This window comes from Syngnathus acus, chromosome 3 (genome assembly GCF_901709675.1).
Source record: "Syngnathus acus chromosome 3, fSynAcu1.2, whole genome shotgun sequence".
NCBI lineage: Eukaryota > Metazoa > Chordata > Actinopteri > Syngnathiformes > Syngnathidae > Syngnathus > Syngnathus acus.
In genome coordinates, this window is record NC_051089.1 from 8,825,262 (window position 1) to 8,846,044 (window position 20,783).

Below are 20,783 nucleotides of genomic sequence, written 5' to 3' on the forward strand. Positions count from 1 at the left end.
GTGTGTGTGTGTATATGTATATATATATGTATGTATATGTATATATATATATATATATATATATATATATATATATATATATATATGTATATAGTCTAAACACTCATACTTTAATGCCAGGTTATGTAAAGACACCAAAGTTAATTCATTTCAAAATGTTTTCATCATTTATGTGATGCAAAATCTGTGCAACTCAATTTCAAAACAGTTTTCAATCTTTGGAGTTGTACTGATTATTGGTCACATTAATGGTAGGAAAAACTTTGAAATTGTTTTTGTTGGTCTCATTTTCATATACAGCAGGATGTAACATGTTTTTGCATCCACAGTTTGCAAACCCCAAAAACTGCAAGGCATGCTTATTCCCGCATCTCATCTGGACACTTGGATGCAAATCTGGAGTATAAGTGTCTTTCAGATCTGCTCCTTGAGTCCTTCTTTCAACCTCTTTTTCATGGCTTGTGCATGCAGTTTGCTGCGCTCCCGCCTTTCCAGTGCCTGTTAAATGACAACAATGTAATGAGTATGCCACACCTAAATGCTTGCCATTCTTCATACAAGTGAAACCTTCACCTCATTCTTAAGGCAGCGACGCATGGCACGGTCAACATCATTACATGTCCCAAAGAACCTCAGGACGTTATGCTGTGGGCAGAGAAATTTAGTTTCCAAATATGTTTATCAGGAAAAAAAAAAAAGGGGGTGAGTTTCTTACTGACCTCAGAGTGGCACTGCTTCAAGCGCTTTATGAACTCATTACACTCATCTGTGTGTAGGTGGGGTGACAGGTCAGGGTGCATGTCGAATTAAGGTCCTACTGTATAAATACTGTACAGAAAAGCCAGAAACAAAAGTACTCAGTTGAATACTTTGGTCATTAAGAGGAAATGTCACGGTATAACTACAGTACGTCAAACAGGGCCATAAAAATAATTAAATTAATTAATTAAATAATTGTCTAATTTGACATGAAGGATACTCATGCCTCCCCATCCCTCTCCCTCCTGTGATGTCATTGAGATGCTGGACCCTATACACACTTACCTACACACAGACAAGTTAAAAATTAAATCAGTTTTCGATACATGACAACTCGCACTCAAGTCTAACACGAGTCTAGATTAGTTAACCTTTACTAGTAGTGCCAGTAGACACAGTAAGAGTGCTTTTCCACAAGTCGGTCAAACGTTTGGTAAGCTACAACCTAGCAAACGCAACATAAAAACACTTACAAATTTGTGTCGCTTGTATCATCCCCTTTTCTTGTTCTTTATGACTGACACCACGCACTACCACAAATCAACACATTACCAATTTATCACCGTTGTATAAACTCGCAAGCAAATCTACAACTGAAAGACATGACAGGTTTGCGTAACTGAAGGACGGCCGGTTGAATGACAAACGGGAACAACCAATCAGTGAACACTTCCTCATCAGTTCACCAATGGAGTTCGTTCTTTATCGTGGGCGGGACTTAAAAAAAAAGACAGCAAAACGAAGAAAGTTATCTGTTGCTGCGTTAATGAAGTTGATTAAAAACGCTCAACTACGCCAAATACTAAACGCGAAGCTCTGGAAATGTAAATTCGCTTGCACATTTCTTATGTTTGCCTTGCACACTGACTTCCTCTTTCTCCACCAATCACACACGCCACACTCAACACGTGTAATGTGTCTCCAAAGACCCTCGGAATTTATATAAATCAACGTTATCCAAATACGTCAGGCATTCAAGTTTCACGGCTGTAAACCGATTTACAGAAATAGTTTTTTGTATATGAATAATTATAGATGTGTTTATGTATGCAGGATACAGTGTGCAAGTTCAATTGTTGAATTCGAGGAAAACTCATCCTCATTAATTGACCTCCAGTTCAACAGAGGGCGCTAAATCAAGCTCCTTGACTATTTTGCCGTTGTCTGATTGGTCCGTTTGTTTAATTCAAGAAGGCGGTTTGTTTGGAACTTTTAGTTTGCTGGAATAGCGTGACAGAACCTATATTTATTTACATTGGATGCCTCTTTATTTCTTTAGCAGAGTAAGGAGTCGATTACGGTTCGGAGAGAGATGGAGAACCTGATGAAACATTCGTTGCGTCAGCTTGTTCGACGGATACCGACCAAAGTTCTAAAAGTGACGCTGGAGAAGTGGGGTCGTTTGACCTCGGTACAGCTGCAAAACATCGATTTCACTCTATCCAAATGGGCATTGACGGACGAACTAATCACCCTTTGTGAGGTACTCACTTCTGTAAAATGCATTAACCTAACCCTCATTCATCCATTTTCTGTACTGCTTTGTCTCCACGGGGGTCGCGGCCGTGCTGGAGTCGATCCGAGCCGTCATCGGGCAGTAGGCGTGGGACACCCTGAACCGGTTGGCAGCCAATCGCAGGGCACACAAATACGAACAACCATATGCACACGCACTCACACCTACGGGCAATTCGGAGTGCTCAATCAGCCTACCATGCATGCACGGGAGAACATGCAAACTCCACACAGGGAGGGTCGAATCTGGGTGGAATCGAATCGGCACCCTCTGAACTGTGAGGCGGACGTGCAAATCAGTGTTCCACCGTTGCCGCCCGTATTTACCAATTATTTACAAAAATACATTTATACCAACTGTGTCACCACTCCTGCAACCTTTCTGACACAACTTGTATGCCATTAATTCTTTAATTCATTCGATTGAAAGATTATTTCTGGACAGAATAATAATTAGTTCATTCCTCAAAATAATGAACCAGTTTGGACTGATTTCATTCTTATTCCCTTGCAAGAAAATGGAGGGAGAGGTATAAAGCAGCTACTTATATGTTGTGTGGTTTGTGGGTCACGTTCCACTATTTTGTTGCAGGAAAACGGATGCAATGTTCGTCATATAGCAGAGTTAGAGATGATATGTAAGCCACTCTTACATTCACGTTCTTTGCTCTTAATTTCTGTACCACTGCAACCTGAATGTTCTGTTTTATTCATCTTGCAGATGTCATTGACAATCCAAACCAAGGGATGTGGTGTGCGTTCCAACTCATGGACCCTGAGTGTAAGATCTTGGTCTGGTAATCAATATTGCTTAGGTTGAAGATTGATCATTCAAGCACCCTCGCCCAAAATGAAACTCTTTTGAACATTATACTTTATGATTTATTATTTTTGTCATATTAGTTTGATTTGGTGCTGATCCATGTTTTGTCATGTCTCTCTCCATACTATCCAGCTGATGCTGCAGCTGTTGAGTTGATGCAGTTCAAGGAACAATTCAAATGTCACCTCAGTGAGCTTGTAAGAAATGTAAGTCAACTATCACAGATTTTTTTTTGCAAGTCCTCGTGCATTGAATATTGTCACGTAATCTTCACATTTGAAATTCAAGGTGTCTATCAAGATGAAGAAGAATACAGATGATGCGGTTTGGATACGCATTGCATGGGAGGACAACTTCTCTCGACCAAACAGCATGAGACCAACTTATGTCGTTCACTATCTTCAAACTCCTTACGTGTTTGTGACTAGACTGACGTCCAAGCAAAAGCCCCTGTTGTCCCAGGTGGTGAAAAGGAACAAAAGAATTACATTGTATGGGTACCGTGACTTGAGTTTGTCTGAAAATACAACTTTGTTTTTCAGGCTCTGATTATAGCCACCCGACATCAGTCTATTAAGGATGCTAACCTCAGTGGACGAAAACTCTCAGCAATTCGGGACCTGCTGATGCGGCAGTATGAACAGGTATGCACCATATTCCATTTTTACCTTTGAATGCTGTTGATAGACATTAAATAATGAAAGTACTTTGTTTTGTTGCGTAGGTGTTCCCTACAATGTATCCCAGCCCTCTTGTAGAAAGGAATCAAATAGCCTCACGTATGTACAATCATGATCTTCACTCAAAGGCTTTCACACATAATAACGATGTTTTTTTATTTTAGTACAAATTTTAATTTCAGTCAACTAACTTCTGTTCCACAGACCCCCACATAGAGAAAGAACAAGCTAAGACAGAAATAAACCCACGTCAGATGGCATGTGAAGCGTTTGGTGGTGGCAGGTTACCACAGCTAGAATCTGTAGTTTACAAGGTAACATAAATTTTGCTTGTGATCATCATCATCATCATCATCATGTATTGACTTTTTGGGCAGATGGAGACAAAGTACAAAGGCCCAACAAACCAGAGGATGGCAGAACGAGAGACGCCGTTTAAGTGCGTCATCAAGTTTTCAAGCACAAATCTGTTGGAGTCATTCCGGCACGGCGCTTCTTCAGGTAACAGCACTGTTGGCCATACGTACAGATGTCATGAGACAGTGTAGACAAGATTATCTTTGAATGTGACTGAAACCATTTTCTCATTTATACCACTCAAAAAATGTGTCATGTAAATTTAATGTAACACATTACAGTGAGTTCAGACTTTTACATTATTTTTTTATGTTGAATTAGTAGATATAAAGATATTTAATAAAATCAAATCAATATTTCAGTTTATCCACAAGAGGGCGCGCATGAACAAACTAAAGGATCTTTAGGAACGTTTTTGGTTAGATTTTCTATTTTTACAGTGCAGTTTCATTTTCAGTAATGCATATTATGTATTGATATACTTCACAGGAATTGTTTCCACTCCTGTGTCAGTTCTGCTTTCATCCATAACCCGAAAAGGAAGGAATTGTTTTGTCGTCACAGACAAAGTCACAGGACCTTCTGTTAACTGACATTTTTTATACTTGAACGGAATTGAAATAGTAATGTTTTTTTTTTTTTTTAATAATTCCTAAATTTTAAGATGCCATGGTCTGTGGAGTTTTATCTTTAAATAAAATGCAGCTGTAATAAAACTTTGTGTATGTGGCGCAGATACGTAACTCAAACATCAAAACGGAGCTATTTCATTTGTACTGTAAAATAAACTTTCATATTCTATAACTGATTTTAGTGTGTTTTTGTACTTTTTTAGTCGTTGAGATTTATTAGATTATTCAAAAGCTCCTCCAGCTCTTCTGATCAAAACGGCTGTAACCAACATTTGCTTAAATGTAGTATAGTATTTTTTCTTTAGGCTCCTTTGAATCCTGTTTTTCATCTGACCAGTTATCTGCGTTATTCTTCATTTATGTGTATTGTTTCTGAACCACTTATCTGTACATATAGAAAGGTATTGAAATAATCTGTACTTAACACTTTTATTGTAGGTGTGGTCAACTAAATCATGCCTGCGTCCTCGCTTTTTAACACTGTCCGGACAAAACATTCGCTCTGAAACTTCTTTTGTCTCTGTCTAAGCTATATTTAGGTATTTAGTTTTACTTGATTTTGTACTTTTATCCCCCCCACCCTTTTCGCGTTATGCCATTATTATGAAGACCAGAAATCCGGCGCGTCTACCGGAAGTAGCCATAAAGAGCGTCACGGACTCGTCCCTCTATTTGTCGAGCCAACTGTCAGTCAACAATCGAGCGACGTTATGTCACGGCCCATTCAATCGTTGCATTGACACGGGAGTGACTGTCAACACAGAAACATGGCTGCCCCTTCGGCGAGCCACAAGACGAGAAACGGAGATAACACCACCAAAGACAACCCCAGTTGTCATGAAGAGCCCGTGTCGCAGCCTCGGGAGATAATTAAACCTTCCATACTGGAGCTGACCAAAGAAGTGAGGACGAACATCCTGTGCACCGTTGCAGGATGTGGCAAGATCCTCCCGAACACACCTGCATTGAACATGCATCTTGTCAAGTCGCACAGAGTGAAGGTACAATGGCTTACAAACCACCAAAATGTTCTTAGAGTCAACCGATCAATGTGGCTAACCTAGCTTGGAATACTGAAAACGTTGCTAAAAAACGCAAGTCATCCTTACGAACTTCGTCGTGTAGCCAAAATGTAGTGATGCTTCAGAGGTGACGTACTGCTGTTTGGTCACCCACCAGAAGTTCCGACATGCTTTACCAAGCTGCAATTAGCTTGAATGCCAATGCTGGGTTCTTTCATCGAGTGGTGATTTTTGGTTCACATGTTTTTTTTGTTTTTTGGCCGTGTGTTTTCCCCGTCCTCATACTGATTTCTGAGTCCATTCTTCGTCTCTCCAAGTGCGTTTATTCATTCATTGTTAACCAATGTGGAGGAGGCAATGAATGTGGCGACCCACGATCAGAGGTTCATTCGTAGGAGGCAGTGATTCACAGTCTCTTCACTAAGTGGTTTCAGCATGCTGCCTGTTATGCAAAAGGACTGTTTGCACTGACTTGATGAGAATGGGAATTAGGCCTTTTAAAAATTAGAAGGTAGTACACTTGCAGCTCTGGATGAAACACTTTTGAAATGATGCCATTTTCAGTTGACAGCAAGTGGCAAATTGTGTTTTTAAAGGTACTGAATGCACATGAAAAATAATTAAATTATCAAATTGATTATTTTAGGATGAACACCTGGGCTTGCTATGCGACTGTATCTGAATTTTAGACACAACTGTGTTAGTGCAGTATATTTTTTTTCCACAAAGATCACAGAGTCCCATGAGCACAATAATACAATTTGTACTTGCCAAGGACGCCTGACGGTAAAAACAAAAAGATTATCAGTATGTCGACTGGGGACACGGATTGTGTTATTTCTGATCCACCATGAAGTGGCAGTTTTGCAACAACTGTTCTCTGGTTGACATGACCAAGCACTTTTAGATGCGCAAATTACTCTGTTTATGTGCGCATTATTCATGAGGTTCAACAGAGAGAATTTTGTGTTTGCATCCTAACACCTTTGGATCATTGCATAACATCTATGTATCTGCTCGTCTCTACAACGGAACCCTTATTTAACATGACGCTGACTTTTGTATCAGATGGAGGTGACCTTGACCACATTTTGGCCGCAGCATGACGTGTTATGAAGCCTTGATAGTTGTCAATGCACCAGAGTTTATACTTCTTCAATAAGTATCATAATGTTGATCAATTCTTATATTATTACCTTTCAATAAAGACAGGACAACCCGCTTATGTTAGCTTGTGAGCTGGAGACGTTGGGCAGTCTCGGGTCACTCATGCTGCAAGCTAAAGAGGGCATGACTATCCTTGCAAGAGAAGTAAAAATACTTGTCTCATGTGTCCTCTGTCGCCCCAGGATGGTATTGTAAACCCCACAGTCAGAAAGGACATGAAGGCCACAAAAAAGCTTTACTGTTGTCCCATTGAAGGCTGTCCCAGGGGGCCTGGAAGACCTTTCTCCCAATTTTCCCTGGTGAAACAAGTAAGCTCTTGCAAAGTTTAAAGCATGATCGCCAAGTTTACTTTTTTTCGTTTTTGCAATGGAACTGAATCCTTTGTAGACAGCTGCGTTGAAATAATGAATGTTTTCACAGCACTTTATGAAGATGCATGCAGAAAAGAAGCACAAGTGCTCCAAATGCAACAATGGCTACAGCACCGAGTGGGACCTCAAAAGGCACGCAGAGGACTGCGGAAAGACTTACCAGTGTACCTGTGGCTGCCCATATGCCAGCCGGGCTGCACTTTTGTCACATATCTTCAGGACAGGACATGAGATTCCTACAGAGCACAGGCATGCATTCTTTCTGCCGAACTCACTCTTGCTCTTCAAATGGGAGAAGTAGCTGTTATTAATGATCTATGCATTTGTTCTAATTTCAGAATTCCACCTGTAAAAAAGCGGAAGATGGAGAAACTCTCCACGGGTTCTGAAAAGATTAAGATCAACGACTCTGTGATTATCCCTTCCACCCGCGAGCTAATCGAGGATTCGTCATCTTCGGACATCATCCACAGTCCAGACTCTGCCAGTCAGATGTCCAGTGGCCACAAGAGCCTCCAGAAGCAGCTTTTACCCAAACCCAACATGGCATTGGTCAGCGTGCCTGTAATGCAGCTGGCCCACCTCCCCGTTCTGCTTCCATCCACAGAAAGCGGCGCTCTAAGGTCGGTGGTGCTGGCGGTCAACAGCCAAGGCTCTGTTAGCACCCTTCAGCTTCTGCCCCAGGCCTCCGGAGCTGTGGTACCACAGCTGGATGCTAAGAGCTTGGGTTTCCAGGATAGCATGCCTACTTCTCGCTCTTGCCTGGGGCCCATCAGCACAGGGGTACAGGTTGGACTTGACGGTCTGGTTGGCGTCCTGGGAACGCAGCGAGGAAGGAGCACCTCGACCAACATCCAGACCGACAAGTCCTACCTTTCAAAAATGCCTCTGGGTGTCGCGGAGGGCATTGGATTGTGTTCCGTGGGAGAATCCTCCGTGTCATCCTGCTCCCAGACGGACATCAGTGTGAGTGCCCAAGTCCTCCTGCCGGTCAGTGTTCAAACCCAAACGTTTGACAGCAGAGTTCGACCCACCTCCACAATAGGCGCTCAGACCGACTGCCAATCCTTAAACCAAAGCGTTTGCCCGTCCTCTTCCGCATCCGCGCCACCGAGCAAAACTAGGCAGACGCAGACCTCCTTCACAACACCGCAATCGAATGACAAGGCTCAGGATCAAGTCATCATGTGCTCTGACCTTTTCAGCGCTGATGCGCTCAGTGTTTCCACCCAGGTAGACGAATCTCTGACAGCTTCGAGAAGCAGTTTATACGAGGCCGGAAAGGTAGCGGAAGGCATGTGTTTTGGGGTTCAGACCGATTTGCTGAACTCGAGCAACGTGGCGGACAACCAAACCCAAACCATGGCCTTATTAAATGACTTGGAACACATTCTCTCTGATAGCATGTCAGGCCATCAGGTGCTGACCGCTGCCGCAACCGGCTGCGGGTCCAACCTGGGTCCTGTTCAGGAGCAACACGGCGCCATTGACTTTGACTTTGAAGAGTTTCTCAGTTCTGTACACATTCAGACACAGACAGAAGAAAGTCATCTGGAGGGCATGAACAGTGACACGCCCTTGGAGTCTTTAGACATCCAGACCCAGACCGACTTCTTCCTGATGGATGAGCTCGATGAAAGCGAGGGACCAAGTAGAACCCAAGCCAGTGACTTGGAGCTGTTTGATACTCAGACTCAAACCGACCTCAACTTCCTTCTGAGCGCCGGAAGCCACGTGCCCCTGAGCAGCATTCTGCGCCATTCAAGCTTTTCTATGAGCACGGAATCGTCCGACACTGAAACGCAGACTGACCTGCATTCATTGGCTCCCTGCCTCCCCGTTCAAACCCCCGTCGGTCACGGCGAGCAGGCGAGGCTTTTAAACAGCACAGAGACGCAAACCAGCCAGGCGGAAAGCTTCGGACACCTCTTCCTCACGAGCAACGAAACGCAGACCGTCATGGATGACTTTTTGTCGGCCGACTTGCTGTGGAACATGGATTCCCAGTTCAGCTCAGTGGAAACGCAGACATGCCGGGAGCTCTGCGCTCTCTTCCAACAGCCTGAGAAACCAAACAGTTGACGTTATTATTCTTAATGGACGCTGCCTGATCTTTGCAACACGTTGCCTGTGTCTGCCTCTATCATTGGAATGAGCGAAGGATGTCCTCCAGTGGTGCGGCAGTGAAGGTGGGAGAAGTCTGTGAAAATGTCTTTGAATCATTCCACTCGGCTCATCTTGGCAAGAGCGTTTCCGGGTCAATCTCCCGACTGCTTTGTGCACTTTATTAGCTCTGTAGGCAGGATGTTTCCATTCCTGACAGTTTACCTGTTTATTTGCACATACATGTAACATAATGTGTCTTGTCTGAAATGGTGTTTATTTCAGTGTTAGCCAGTGTCCCTTTTTGATGTTTGCCCTGAACCCAGCAGATTCAAACCTAGCACACCAGTTTTACATACCAATGGCTGAATTTAGAGAAGCATCAACTGCATGGGAAAAAAAAAAATACTGGGCTGTAAAGTTAAGCGTGCAGTCACGTTTTGTGTGTTTAAAATGTGCATGAGCCTTCAATTTGTCTTCAGTAAATATTAATTTTGTTTTTATGCATTTGATGGCTGCTTAGCCAATGTGAAGGTTAGCACACAACTGCAGAGCCGTCCAAGTGTTACGGTTTCCATCTGAAGCCGAGACAAAAAAAAAAGATACAGCAGTTTCACAAGGAAAAAAATAAATGTCAGCCATAGCTGTATTTGTCCTTCGATAAAATCCTTGACTTATTCATTTGCCTGATGTCAATGTATACGCTGACAGCATTCGATGGCTGCACCCAAACAGCTGACTAACATTAGCTGCTTTTATGGCACAAAGTTAATAAAATGATCGATTTCATTCTGAATTACTGGTTTTTGGTCATTCAAAGCCATTTTTTTTGTTTATTTTTATTTTCTTTATATAAACCGGGTTGCACTGAGTTACCTCCCATTGTGTCATCTGAAATTGCTGAGGTGCGCCAAGCATTGAAAGCTCTACGTAAGAAACAAAGAGCGATTATTTTAACTTTTTGGTGCCTTAACCGTAAGTGTTTTTTGGGTTTTTTTGGAACTGTGAACTATTTGGAAGACCGACATGAGCTCATGATAGCTGCATGGTTACATATTTTTATTATGGTTGCATGCTGTACCTTGTGATTTGCGTTCAGGCTTAAGCTGTCTCACTTGAAATGTTGTATTTGACTGCAAACGTTTTTTTTTTATCGTTCTGGAAGCTGATAAACAATATGGTCTATTTTCCTATGTTCATAATTCTTGGTAGATTCAATTACAACATTTTATTGAGTACTTAGTTTGCGTTTCGACATAAGCATAAGAACAATTAGACTCATGTTACTACTTTTGTTCTTAACTACAAAGCATTTCCTTGCATGTATTTTCATGGCACAATATGCTTTGTTTAGTATAGAATTGTACATGTTGCCTTGATTACATGTTGCAGCTTAACAACAGAAGTTCCTAATAAACTGCTGGAATGGAATAGTTGTCCTCATTTTAAACTATAAAAATTGCCTTATGTGCTCTTCAGATTAAAACAAATTAAAATAAGCATTTGAAAATTTTGAGTAGACATTCTGAACGCTTTTGAAGAAAAGATGTCCATAATGGTCTCAACGAAGAGACTTGCTGTGATGGGGTGGTCTGACAAGAGCTCATATCCATTTTGATGTTGCGTTCTAATTAAACTGACAAAGCACGGGGGCTTAGCTGTTAACGACAATCCCAAATCAGTCATTATAGTTTATTATGCGTGGGCAGGAAACATTGGTGCTGCTAAGTGACAGTCCAAATCATATTGTAGCTGTTTTTTTAGAGGTGTAAAAAGCTCAGAAACATTGGCATGTGAGTCCTTGTTTAAAAAAAAAAAAAAACTTGCTGACATCTTTGGCTTTATTTCGAAGTCCACATTTCTTATAAATGTTCCTGAGCTATTCATGGCATATAGAGCTGACCTGGTTGGTCCGTCATTTCATTGGAGGTAAAAATGTGAAGTTTGTGATGGGAACAACTTTGCTTTTGGTTTGGCGTTTTATGGGTTTGGATGGCCTGCCCTTGGACATATTTGGGGATAAGTGTTGGAGGTGCAAAGGAATCCCGCTGACGTGCCCCCTCTCTTCATGTAGAAGATGTGACGAGTCTTCTTCTGCGCCATCCAGTGCATGGCATTCTGGGGAATGACTTGACGATGTGGATTTTTTAAAGTAATGAGGGCTTGATTGGGATTCGCTACAATGCTCTCCACTGATGGCTATTGTGTCGCCATGAAATGTCTCCGCGTGCGAGGAGGGCGGGTTGTCTGTTGTCTCCTTACGCAGCTTTGGTTTCTTGTCTTTCTTTTGCGGAAGAATAATGCAGCTAACTGGAGCAACTCTGTCCCAGCCCCGCACCTACCGCAAAACAAAATGTAATGTTTTGATATGACTGTCATCAGAACTACAGTCGCAATTGACTTAATAATTAAAAAGCACTCACGGCCTCTTCCCAACCGCAGTAGCAATGATACTCGTGTGGCTCCAGTTCTTTTAAAAAGGCTTCCTCGCTCATCTCGAGCAAGACGTCGACGTGCATCCTTTGTGCTTTGTAAAGCTGCTCCTCAATGGCATCATCTTGATCAGGGGTTTCTTCATCTGATCCATGCATTGCTGTGGGGTCCTTTATGTGAGACACAAAGGTGATTAAAAAATAAATTAAAATGGTTGCTTACTACATAAATACCTCAGATTTTCAACAATATGTCAAATAAAAATGTGATTACTAAACATTTATGAAGAAGAAAAAACATTTGTGGGATCTGGGGTTGTTTTCTTTACCATTGACTTCCACCCAGCAAGCATATAAAAAAAAATTAACAGTTTGCTTATTTCAATGTATCTTTAAATTCTGATTTCTGTTGACATTGTCAAGATCTAGTGGTTGTCAAAAACATCTAAAATACTTAAATGAACAAATAAAATATATTGCCCATAGCACTTTAAGGTCATTTCAGTTAAAGTAGACATTATAAAACACGTGCAATAAATGAATTGCAGAACTTTTTCTGTACTTTCTATAAAACTTTAACGAATGCATGCACAAATACATAAATTTTAATTTGCAGCTCACGTGAACATCATCAGATGATAAGCGTCTCGAGTCTGTGCAATTACCATTCATGCAGACATGCACCTAGAACATTTACATGCAATTGCAGTCATCATATCCTGTTCACGTTGACAGGAGCCGGTCATACGGTGGATGCATTCATACATACGTCAGAGGGTGATAATGGCCGTGATGACGTATCGTGCTTTAAACGCTACGTTAAAACGTCATGCTTAAATTTCGCCGGGTGTTCGTCGAGCTCAAGTAGCCAAATATGGCGTGACACCGGCAAACAAGGTTGCGTGATAAAACGCTTGCTTTTAAACGTGAGCAAAGAAGCAGTTGTGTTACTTGGTCACTTGCAAATGGATTGTCTTTCGAAAGTTGTCCCACCGCAAATTACATTCGCCTCTAATGTCTGCAAGGTCCATTTGTTTGGATAGCTGCAATAACGCGCGTGGATGTTACGTTTCACACCTTTCACGTATTTGAAGGCGGATTCCACTTTTTCGCATCCTGGTAAGTTTACAAGTTTACAATTTCCTTAGTTTGAATGCAATCTTCTTTTGTGCTTTAGATGATTATTGAAGCATTGGATTCCAACGCTATTAAAAAAAAAAAAAAAGTGTCTTGTTTGGGTGGGTCAACCAGTCCAAACAATTTCCCTTTCTCTGTATTTTAGATCAACGGCACAATTTATCAGCATTTGCTCACAATTTTTATGAAAGAATTGTAATTTGTAAGTGCAGTGCATCCGAACTAAAATGTATTAATTTACCAATGTGTATTTTATTTTGTAGCTGTGCAGGTAAGTGTTTCTCAGTCTTTATTGTGCCAGGGCACCCATGTGACCTTTGAAAAAAAATTCCGTCACACTACCAAACAAAAATAGTCACAAAAAGTATGACTACTGAAATAATGATAGTCTTATCCCAGTTTACATATTAAATCTGGGCCGGTGGAATTGAGCACCAAGACGATTGGCTCGCCATGCCTGTTCGTATGAAGGGCAACAGGTGGATGCACAGATAATATTGCACCTTCTACTGTCTAATATAAGAGCATTTAATTGTTTGCTAGTCATTGTACATAATTTGTCAAGACTGATAAATGAAGATTTATTTTACAACTGATCATTTTTAGACAAATAACATGAACTTAGATAATGATGAGCTCTTGCAGCACATGAATGTAACCTTGAAGTCTTATTTCTTCCGATTGGAGGAAATAAATTCCATATGAAAGTTTTACAAATGGGAGTGTGGATTGTTGCAACTAAACATTTCAATGTGACATGTTTCCCAGGGTTCCCTGAAACAATAAAACACCACTTGGCTAGTATTTAGTTTGAGTGGGAAGGGGGGGGTATTGATAGTGTTTTTTTTTTGTTTTTTTTTATTAATTATAACTATCTCCCTAGTTCTCAGATGTGATCACAGCTGATGTGAAATGTTGAAACCAGGCAGAAGCAGAATTTATTATTTTAAAGCTGTTGGCCAGACAGATCAAGGAAGTTGAGGATGATGGAATGCAAGCAAAATTGTAAGCAGAAGAGGAGGTAAGTGGGTGTCTTGGAAAGCAGGCAAAGTGTAATGTGAAATGTCAAAGAATGGAATAGCACTTATTTCAGAATGATTGTGTGAGAAAAAGGAGCTCAGGTGCAAGCTCAACACTTGAGATAGGCCAATTACAGTTTCTTAAAAAAATAATACAGTCAAGGGGCAAATGTTATACAGGGACTCCACGTTTCTCCCATTTCAAGCACTATTCTAACTGGACAATGTTCGGCCTTACCACTTTCAATGAGGCTGACCCTCTTCCAAATCGTTTTATTGACTGTTCTTACTGAGGCTTTCAATCTTCCTTCTGGCCGAGCACTTTGCCTGTCTGTTTAATGATTCATGTTGTAGAACTTTTCCCACTACCTTAACTGCCACCATAGAGATGTCTCTTTAGAGCCTTTGGCACACTTAGGCCCTACATGAGCAATGCACATGATTTTGATAGCTTTAAATGTATCATGAATGGGCTTACCCACTTCATTAGGTTTTATGATGCTTTGTCATCTTTAGATTTAAGTTAGATCATTTAACCTACCGAGTGTACCGAGGTTCATGTCGTTACTTGACGTAATAAGGTTCCTGTTGGTTGTATATGACCGAAAGAGGTTTTATTTTATTTGCATGTTTCAGCTACTGCCGTCGCCTTCGTCTGATGGCATAAGATGGACAAGATATGTCAAAGTAACCTCGTGGCCCTCTGATGAAGGAAACCGTAGTTGCAGAAACATGTTAGTCAAATAGAAACTTTTTTTCTTTCACATGTACAGACCCTTAAACAGTATTAACCTACAAAATGTCTGAATAACTTTCTTCTGCAACACCTTCAGCATTCTATCCAACTCCAATTGCTGGGTAGGTCCACAAATTTGAGTCTTAGTGAACTTTAAATTGCATGAATTGCTTCATGTTCCCATGAATTAGTAATGTAATACAGGGGACATTCACTGCAATCCAAACGAAAAAGTCCTTTCTCCAATTTCTGTTTGCTCCAATTTCTGCCGTTTGTGTTTGCTCCAATTTCTACCGTCGCTCAACATAAAAGAAAAAGATCTATAAGATAAAGTTAGCGTTGCTGTTTACCTATTATTTCAAACATCCCCCCCCCCCCCCCCCCCCCACCCCTCCTTCATGGACAACAGGTACGAAAGGAAACACGGGGAAGCGCCATTGGAATGTCGCCTTACCAGTCTGCGCAAGTTCACAATCCCCGTGGCATGCAGGTTGCTGTTTCCTTGTCAGACACGCTTGTATAGCCACTACTATAATATAATTTGTATTCACCTCAAACTCGTTCTTGACCGAATGAGTTCCCTTTCAATCCACTGTGTGGCGAAGTGACGGGTTGTCGGTGAGCGACGCGGTCGCCATGGCAACACCCCTTGCAGTCTGTGACGCAACAAAATGGGCGGGGCGGAGGTTTCCCTGCTGCAGCCTGTTCGAGCACGGACGGCGGATTGACAGTTGCTTTATGTTAAATGTCTTTGTAGCGGAGCAGTACGGACGAAAGCCTGAACGCTTTAAGGATAATAGTGTGCTAACGTTAAAGGTACTTAATTGCACGTGAATTGTGGCGTTCTAGCCTCAATTTGAGAACCATCTTATCTCCAGCGATGTAACGTTCAGATCTGCACGTAGACATCACATTTAAACCACGCCACTGTTTACGTCATATAGACAACCCACGCAAGAGGGCGGTCTTTACCCGGTGGAAGTGTTATGAATTTGCAACTATCAAGTGTGAAGCGCCGTTTTCTTACCACCCCCTCTTTATACGTTTAAACTGACAGATTTGATGAAATAATCGGCGCTCAGCAACACCCGCGTCAATTGGTCCCGGACTCAGGAGTCGAAGTGACGCAGCGACGGCGCCAATCCGCGAGTGGGATACTGACACCTGACGGTTTGGTTTCCCCAGTCGCCAGTCTCCACACGACCACCGAGTTCGGCTCTGCAGTGCAGGGGCTGCGCCGTTGTATGGAAGCAGAGCGTGCGCGCCCTACCGTGGACATGCTGCCGCCGAAGACCTGCCTGCCCAGGAACTACAGCTGCATCGCCGGGCTCTTCGGAAGCCTGGCCGCGGCAAACCCTCGTCTCGACGATGGGGACGATTTTGACATCATGAACGGCACCTGCGAGCCTGTCGAGAGCCCCGTAGTGGACGAGAGGCCGCGGGGCCGGGAGACCTTCCTTAAGCCCCCGCAGAGTCCCAGCCTGCGCCGGAGGTGCAAGTCTCTTCCCACTCCCACCGAGAGGGCCAAGTTGGAAATCTCCCGCAGCAGAAGTCCGACAAGTCAGAAAAAGGTGCGCTTCGCGGACTCTTTGGGTCTTGAGCTCATCTCCGTGAAGCACTTCGACGACTCGGACGAGCCGGAGGTGCCGGAGCGCATTTTGGCCAAGTTACCCAAATCCACGGACTTTAACAACCACATGGCTACTACAAAATTCCCCCGACCGCTCGCGCAGTCTGTGTTCATGGAGTTGCAGTTCACCTGCCCGGGCACCCTGCCCGGTTTCGAGCAGAAAGTGCGGGAGGTGAAAGTGATGCTGGAGAGCGTGGAGACGGACGACTTCACCCTGTCGGGGTTTGTGCGCGTCTTGAACCTCGCCTTCGAGAAGAGCGTCTCTTTGCGCTACTCGCTCAACAACTGGATCACCTTTATGGACAGTTTGGCATCCTATGTGCCCCACTCGGGCGACGGTGGCACCGATCGGTTCTCCTTCAAGGTGGTCATGCCTACCTACATGGAGAACGGGGGCACGCTGCAGTTCGCCATAAAATACACGGTCGACGGCGAGGATTTTTGGGATAATAACAACGGGAATAACTACAAAGTGCGGCGTCACCGGTTCAAGATGTCTCCACCGAAGGAATGGGAAAACGGATGGATCCACTTTATATAAGCTCACTTCCAACGCGTGCGTAATTTGTGCGTACATTGAACCCCCGGGTGCCGTTTAAAATCACTAACCGTGTTCATGCGTGGGGGAAATGCCATGAAATGTAGCGTGAGCGTTTGAGGTGCCCGCTGAGGGTAATTTGCCTTGATGTCAGGGCTCTGTTCAGCTCGGTGCCCTTTGGGAGGGCACGTCCACATTATGTAACATGCAAACACGTGACGGAGGGAAACGTGCCGGGCCCTTCCGACCTCGGGCATCATTGCTTTTTTTGCAGGAGATGCCGCAACATTAATTGTTATGGTGAGGTGCCGGTTTGTTCTTGTATTTTTTATTTTATTTTGCACGGCAACAATAATATGGCTTATTAATAGGCAGGAAACGCACAATGTGATGGCACTGCCTTGAAAGTGTAGCTTGCGTGAATGGGCCAGGGTGATAAGAGGTTGTCTACCACTATCTTCCAAAGTTATTAGAATATACTGTAGCTCGTTCATCTATTATGTGTTACCATTAATGCCTTTATAACGCATGGAAGCAGAGCAGTTTAAATTTTGCTAAGCAAATATATTTCCGGTGATTACATTGTTGCAGTACAACTCAAACGGATGGATCCCCAATATCCTAATTTTGGTCATTATATTCATAGACTAGATTGTAACTAAAACACTGAGATGTTATTGTTTATTAACTCATTTCCTTTTGAAATTATTGCAAGAGTAGAGCATAAAATTCCTATCTTTTGAACGTTATTGAAAAGATTGCTATTTTTCAAAACAAATATTTTACCTTTCAAAGCTATTTTTCACTGGTGATGTTCTTTGCAATGTTGTCTATAGAAGTAAGCAAGTATGAAAATCATTGTTTAGAACTGCTATGTCTACTGTCGCTATTGAAGTGCTTTCCAATATTGTCTGCACCGCTAAGATTTTTATCAGGGTGTCCCAAACTTTTCAATTCTCATTCCAAATTACAAATATGGCTCCCCTTTCATCCAAGCTGACTCAAACATATCAGCCTTAGCAAAACAGTGACATGATGCACAAACCCATGACAAAAAAATCATTTTTATTACTACTACAGAGGACTTCCAATCCTCCAAGAAATAGTCCTACTTCTTGATGATCAATATAGTTTCCTTTCTGCATTTTAACTCTGAGTGACCCAATACATTTTGAAGAAGTTTGGCAAACCCTGCTTTTTATAAATGAGTTTTCTATTCACTTGTTAGTTGTCTTCCAAATGAAACTTCTTATCAATAATTGACTTTGCTCTCACACTGTATTGGTTTTGGTGTTGCTCACATTTGGTGTGTTTTTTTTTTTTTTTTGTGTGTGTTGATGCGAGTACTAATCTGAACACTTCTGAATCCTCTCTGGCTGCAATCTGAACATCGCTTTGTTTACATTACAGCAGTCTCAGGAGGGAGCTCTCGATTTAATGATGCAATCCGGCTGATGTCTACACAGACAAAAAGTTTTCCAGTAAGCACTTAGCTTTTGAAGTACTTCCCCTGGAAAGCGCCCAATCAATCTCAGAATCAAAATGTTTGATGGTTCAATGTAGGCCTGCTAAAATAAGAGCTCGGCTATCTGAGTTGACATTTGTCTATGCATAGCGTTAATTTGCTCTGACCTCTGTCTCATTCAAATGTGATGTACATGTCGGGTGATGGTGTTAGTTTTTAGAGACTGCTTAAGTATCCATAAAGGAAAATATCAAGAGTTAAGAACGGATGCATCAGTATAGCAACACAAGCGGTAACATAGTCGAAATAAATTCAACTTTATGCAGTTGTTAGCGGTACTGGGACAATTTTTGTTTCTACAAGGCACCATCCATGTTTGCCAGCTGTTCTTATTGTTGAATCCCTGATGAAGGGCTGTTGTCAGATTCCGATTTTCATTTAACTCTTTATGTAATGCTCTCATCAGAGTTCACTGATAGTGATCGATGTAACAATGTACTGTATTGTAAGTGTCAATGTCTCATATTGAATGTCTTCATTGTAATGTGTGTCTTAAAAGTAGGTTGCAGAGATGCAACTGGTCCAGTTTTTGTCCCGTGATGTTGAAATATAAAAAAAACAATTTGAAAGCACATAATCAGATCTTAAAATATTAAAAAGCAAAACGTGTATTAGGGAAAACGTCACAGAACTGAGATCGTTTGCACTGTTTCAAGTGTGTGCACACCGCCTTAGTTTCAAAGGTTTATCAGGTGGAAGCTCGTAAGTGCTTATTTGTGAAGAAAATGTGATTGGCAATGGTTGGAAACATGTCCGTTGACAATCGTCAAAAGTACGTTGGTATATTGAAACGAGTGTGAGCGACTTGTGATTGTAGCTGCTACTGGGGGAGTTGACTCGGTGCCACTTTATTGCACTTTGACAGAGGAAAGGGAACGAGAGAGTTGACAGGATGTACATGTGGAAATAGTTTTTGTTGCGAAAATAACTTCAGAATTCACTGCTGTGTTCTCTCACTGAGTAATGCCTAGATTCTTTTTGGAGTCAAATATGGAAAACTGTATGCCAGAGATTATTTTCCCATCAAGCATTTTAATGTCATCTGCAATGTCCTTAACCTGTACTGTCCCCTCTGAATGTTAAATCATCTTTGTCTGCATGCACAACTAAAAACCTTTATTTTTCTGTTGATTTAATCATAGGACCACTATTTTATTAAATAAATGCTCAATAAAATTGTTGAAACAAATACTTTTGGCAGTCTTTTTTCACACACATTATGATATTGTGGTACGAGTGGTGAGAGACTGCAGAGCTGCAAATGTGATCCTATCTGGTCATTTGAGCGCCTCATTTTTCAAAGCTGCTGGTCCCCTTCGGCAAAGCCGCACATGCACTGCAGTGTGATGTCGCTCTCGCCATTGCCGACATGGCTGCAGACTTGTCCTTGAAATGACGCCGGACCGGGACTGATGCGCCCCCCCCCCTTTTTTTTTTTTCTTTTTTCTCAGACACAGGAGGTGTCTATGTTTATCAAATCAATACTCCCAATCAGTCAAGCCTGCCAAATGTGTCACATGTGCGAAATAGCGTGATGTATGAAAACATAAAAAGGGGGAGAGGGGGGGGGGTCAAATGTAAGTACGGTGTGTTAGGACAAACGTCACATCTAGGGATTAGAGTTAAGAAAATAGCTACTTCTTCATTATGGATGTTTTAATCCTATACCTTAACGATTCTCATATTGAGTCTAATTGGGTGAGGAAATCTAACAATACAAATGATATATTGTTCACCATTGTTATTTATTGTACATCAATACATAAATAAATAATGCGAAAGATGTTTGTGCAAGTTGCAACTAGTCCCATTAACCTTCTTTTTCAAAATGAAACATTTGTAAGTGTTTCAAGTAGCCCCATTATCACCCTTTCACATTGAATGTTTAGCAAATTTTTCTAGTGCTTCTGCTGTGATATTTTGGAAAAGTTCAGAGCCGAAAAGCACTTATGCATGATGACAGTGCTGTGCAAAAAGTCAAACAAGAGATGGCTCATAACCGGAAAATGTGAAAGTAGGGCAATCGTTAGACAAGATTAGAACATCGATAGGGGTCTGGATGGCTCTTTGTTTACCTAATCGTGCTTTGGCGTTCTGAAGCAAATATTTGGAAAAAGTCTGAAGTAGAAATTTAAGAAGAAAGAGACACACTTTTTTTTTCTGTGCAAACACTAATAATGATGGTCTAAAACTAAACGTTGAGTATTTCATATGAAACACTGGTGGTTTACAACCTTATTTCTCGTGTTTTTTGTCAAATTCAAAACAAGTTTTAGTTCTGTAAAGTACATGATTTGAAATGAATTAAAACTTGAGTGATTTTATACGTATTTTATG

At 41.8% G+C, this 20,783-nt stretch overlaps 5 protein-coding genes across 11 annotated transcripts; 3 read left to right on the plus strand and 2 right to left on the minus strand.

Moving 5' to 3' along the window:
* Positions 1 to 148: 148 nt before the first annotated feature.
* On the minus strand, positions 149 to 1,442 carry cmc2 (C-x(9)-C motif containing 2). 2 transcript variants are annotated; one of them, XM_037247778.1, is made up of 5 exons: positions 1,233 to 1,442; positions 980 to 1,039; positions 720 to 790; positions 574 to 645; positions 149 to 498 (listed from the first exon to the last, which is right to left on the minus strand). In XM_037247778.1, the coding sequence occupies exons 1-5, from the start codon at positions 1,252 to 1,254 to the stop codon at positions 415 to 417; spliced, it is 309 nt and encodes a 102-aa protein (XP_037103673.1). In that variant the 5' UTR covers positions 1,255 to 1,442; the 3' UTR covers positions 149 to 414. The 2 variants fall into 2 exon arrangements, with proteins under 2 accessions (XP_037103673.1, XP_037103674.1); XM_037247779.1 differs by lacking the exon at positions 980 to 1,039 and having other exon boundaries at positions 720 to 828.
* A 489-nt stretch (positions 1,443 to 1,931) lies between these two features.
* On the plus strand, positions 1,932 to 4,942 carry cenpn (centromere protein N). 2 transcript variants are annotated; one of them, XM_037248293.1, is made up of 10 exons: positions 1,932 to 2,242; positions 2,867 to 2,912; positions 2,996 to 3,055; positions 3,230 to 3,303; positions 3,386 to 3,559; positions 3,640 to 3,741; positions 3,822 to 3,876; positions 3,982 to 4,091; positions 4,155 to 4,278; positions 4,624 to 4,942. In XM_037248293.1, exons 1-10 carry the CDS (start codon positions 2,072 to 2,074, stop codon positions 4,725 to 4,727), a joined length of 1,020 nt encoding a protein of 339 aa, XP_037104188.1. In that variant the 5' UTR covers positions 1,932 to 2,071; the 3' UTR covers positions 4,728 to 4,942. The 2 variants fall into 2 exon arrangements, with proteins under 2 accessions (XP_037104188.1, XP_037104189.1); XM_037248294.1 differs by having other exon boundaries at positions 2,154 to 2,242; positions 2,996 to 3,071.
* Positions 4,943 to 5,484: 542 nt separating this feature from the next.
* On the plus strand, positions 5,485 to 10,452 carry atmin (ATM interactor). Its single transcript, XM_037247389.1, has 4 exons — positions 5,485 to 5,767; positions 7,138 to 7,263; positions 7,376 to 7,575; positions 7,665 to 10,452. Exons 1-4 carry the CDS (start codon positions 5,534 to 5,536, stop codon positions 9,406 to 9,408), a joined length of 2,304 nt encoding a protein of 767 aa, XP_037103284.1. The 5' UTR covers positions 5,485 to 5,533; the 3' UTR covers positions 9,409 to 10,452.
* A 190-nt stretch (positions 10,453 to 10,642) lies between these two features.
* Positions 10,643 to 16,151, minus strand: LOC119120480. 5 transcript variants are annotated; one of them, XR_005097530.1, is made up of 4 exons: positions 15,305 to 15,443; positions 14,559 to 14,720; positions 11,853 to 12,032; positions 10,643 to 11,767 (listed from the first exon to the last, which is right to left on the minus strand). XR_005097530.1 is itself a non-coding variant. In XM_037247392.1 (3 exons), exons 1-3 carry the CDS (start codon positions 16,030 to 16,032, stop codon positions 11,345 to 11,347), a joined length of 612 nt encoding a protein of 203 aa, XP_037103287.1. In that variant the 5' UTR covers positions 16,033 to 16,151; the 3' UTR covers positions 10,643 to 11,344. The 5 variants fall into 5 exon arrangements, 1 of the variants encoding a protein (XP_037103287.1); XR_005097528.1 differs by having other exon boundaries at positions 15,208 to 15,443; XR_005097529.1 differs by lacking the exon at positions 14,559 to 14,720.
* LOC119120479 (protein phosphatase 1 regulatory subunit 3E) lies at positions 15,438 to 19,637 on the plus strand. Its single transcript, XM_037247391.1, has 2 exons — positions 15,438 to 15,569; positions 15,811 to 19,637. The coding sequence occupies exon 2, from the start codon at positions 15,998 to 16,000 to the stop codon at positions 16,922 to 16,924; it is 927 nt and encodes a 308-aa protein (XP_037103286.1). The 5' UTR covers positions 15,438 to 15,569; positions 15,811 to 15,997; the 3' UTR covers positions 16,925 to 19,637.
* Positions 19,638 to 20,783: the final 1,146 nt, after the last annotated feature.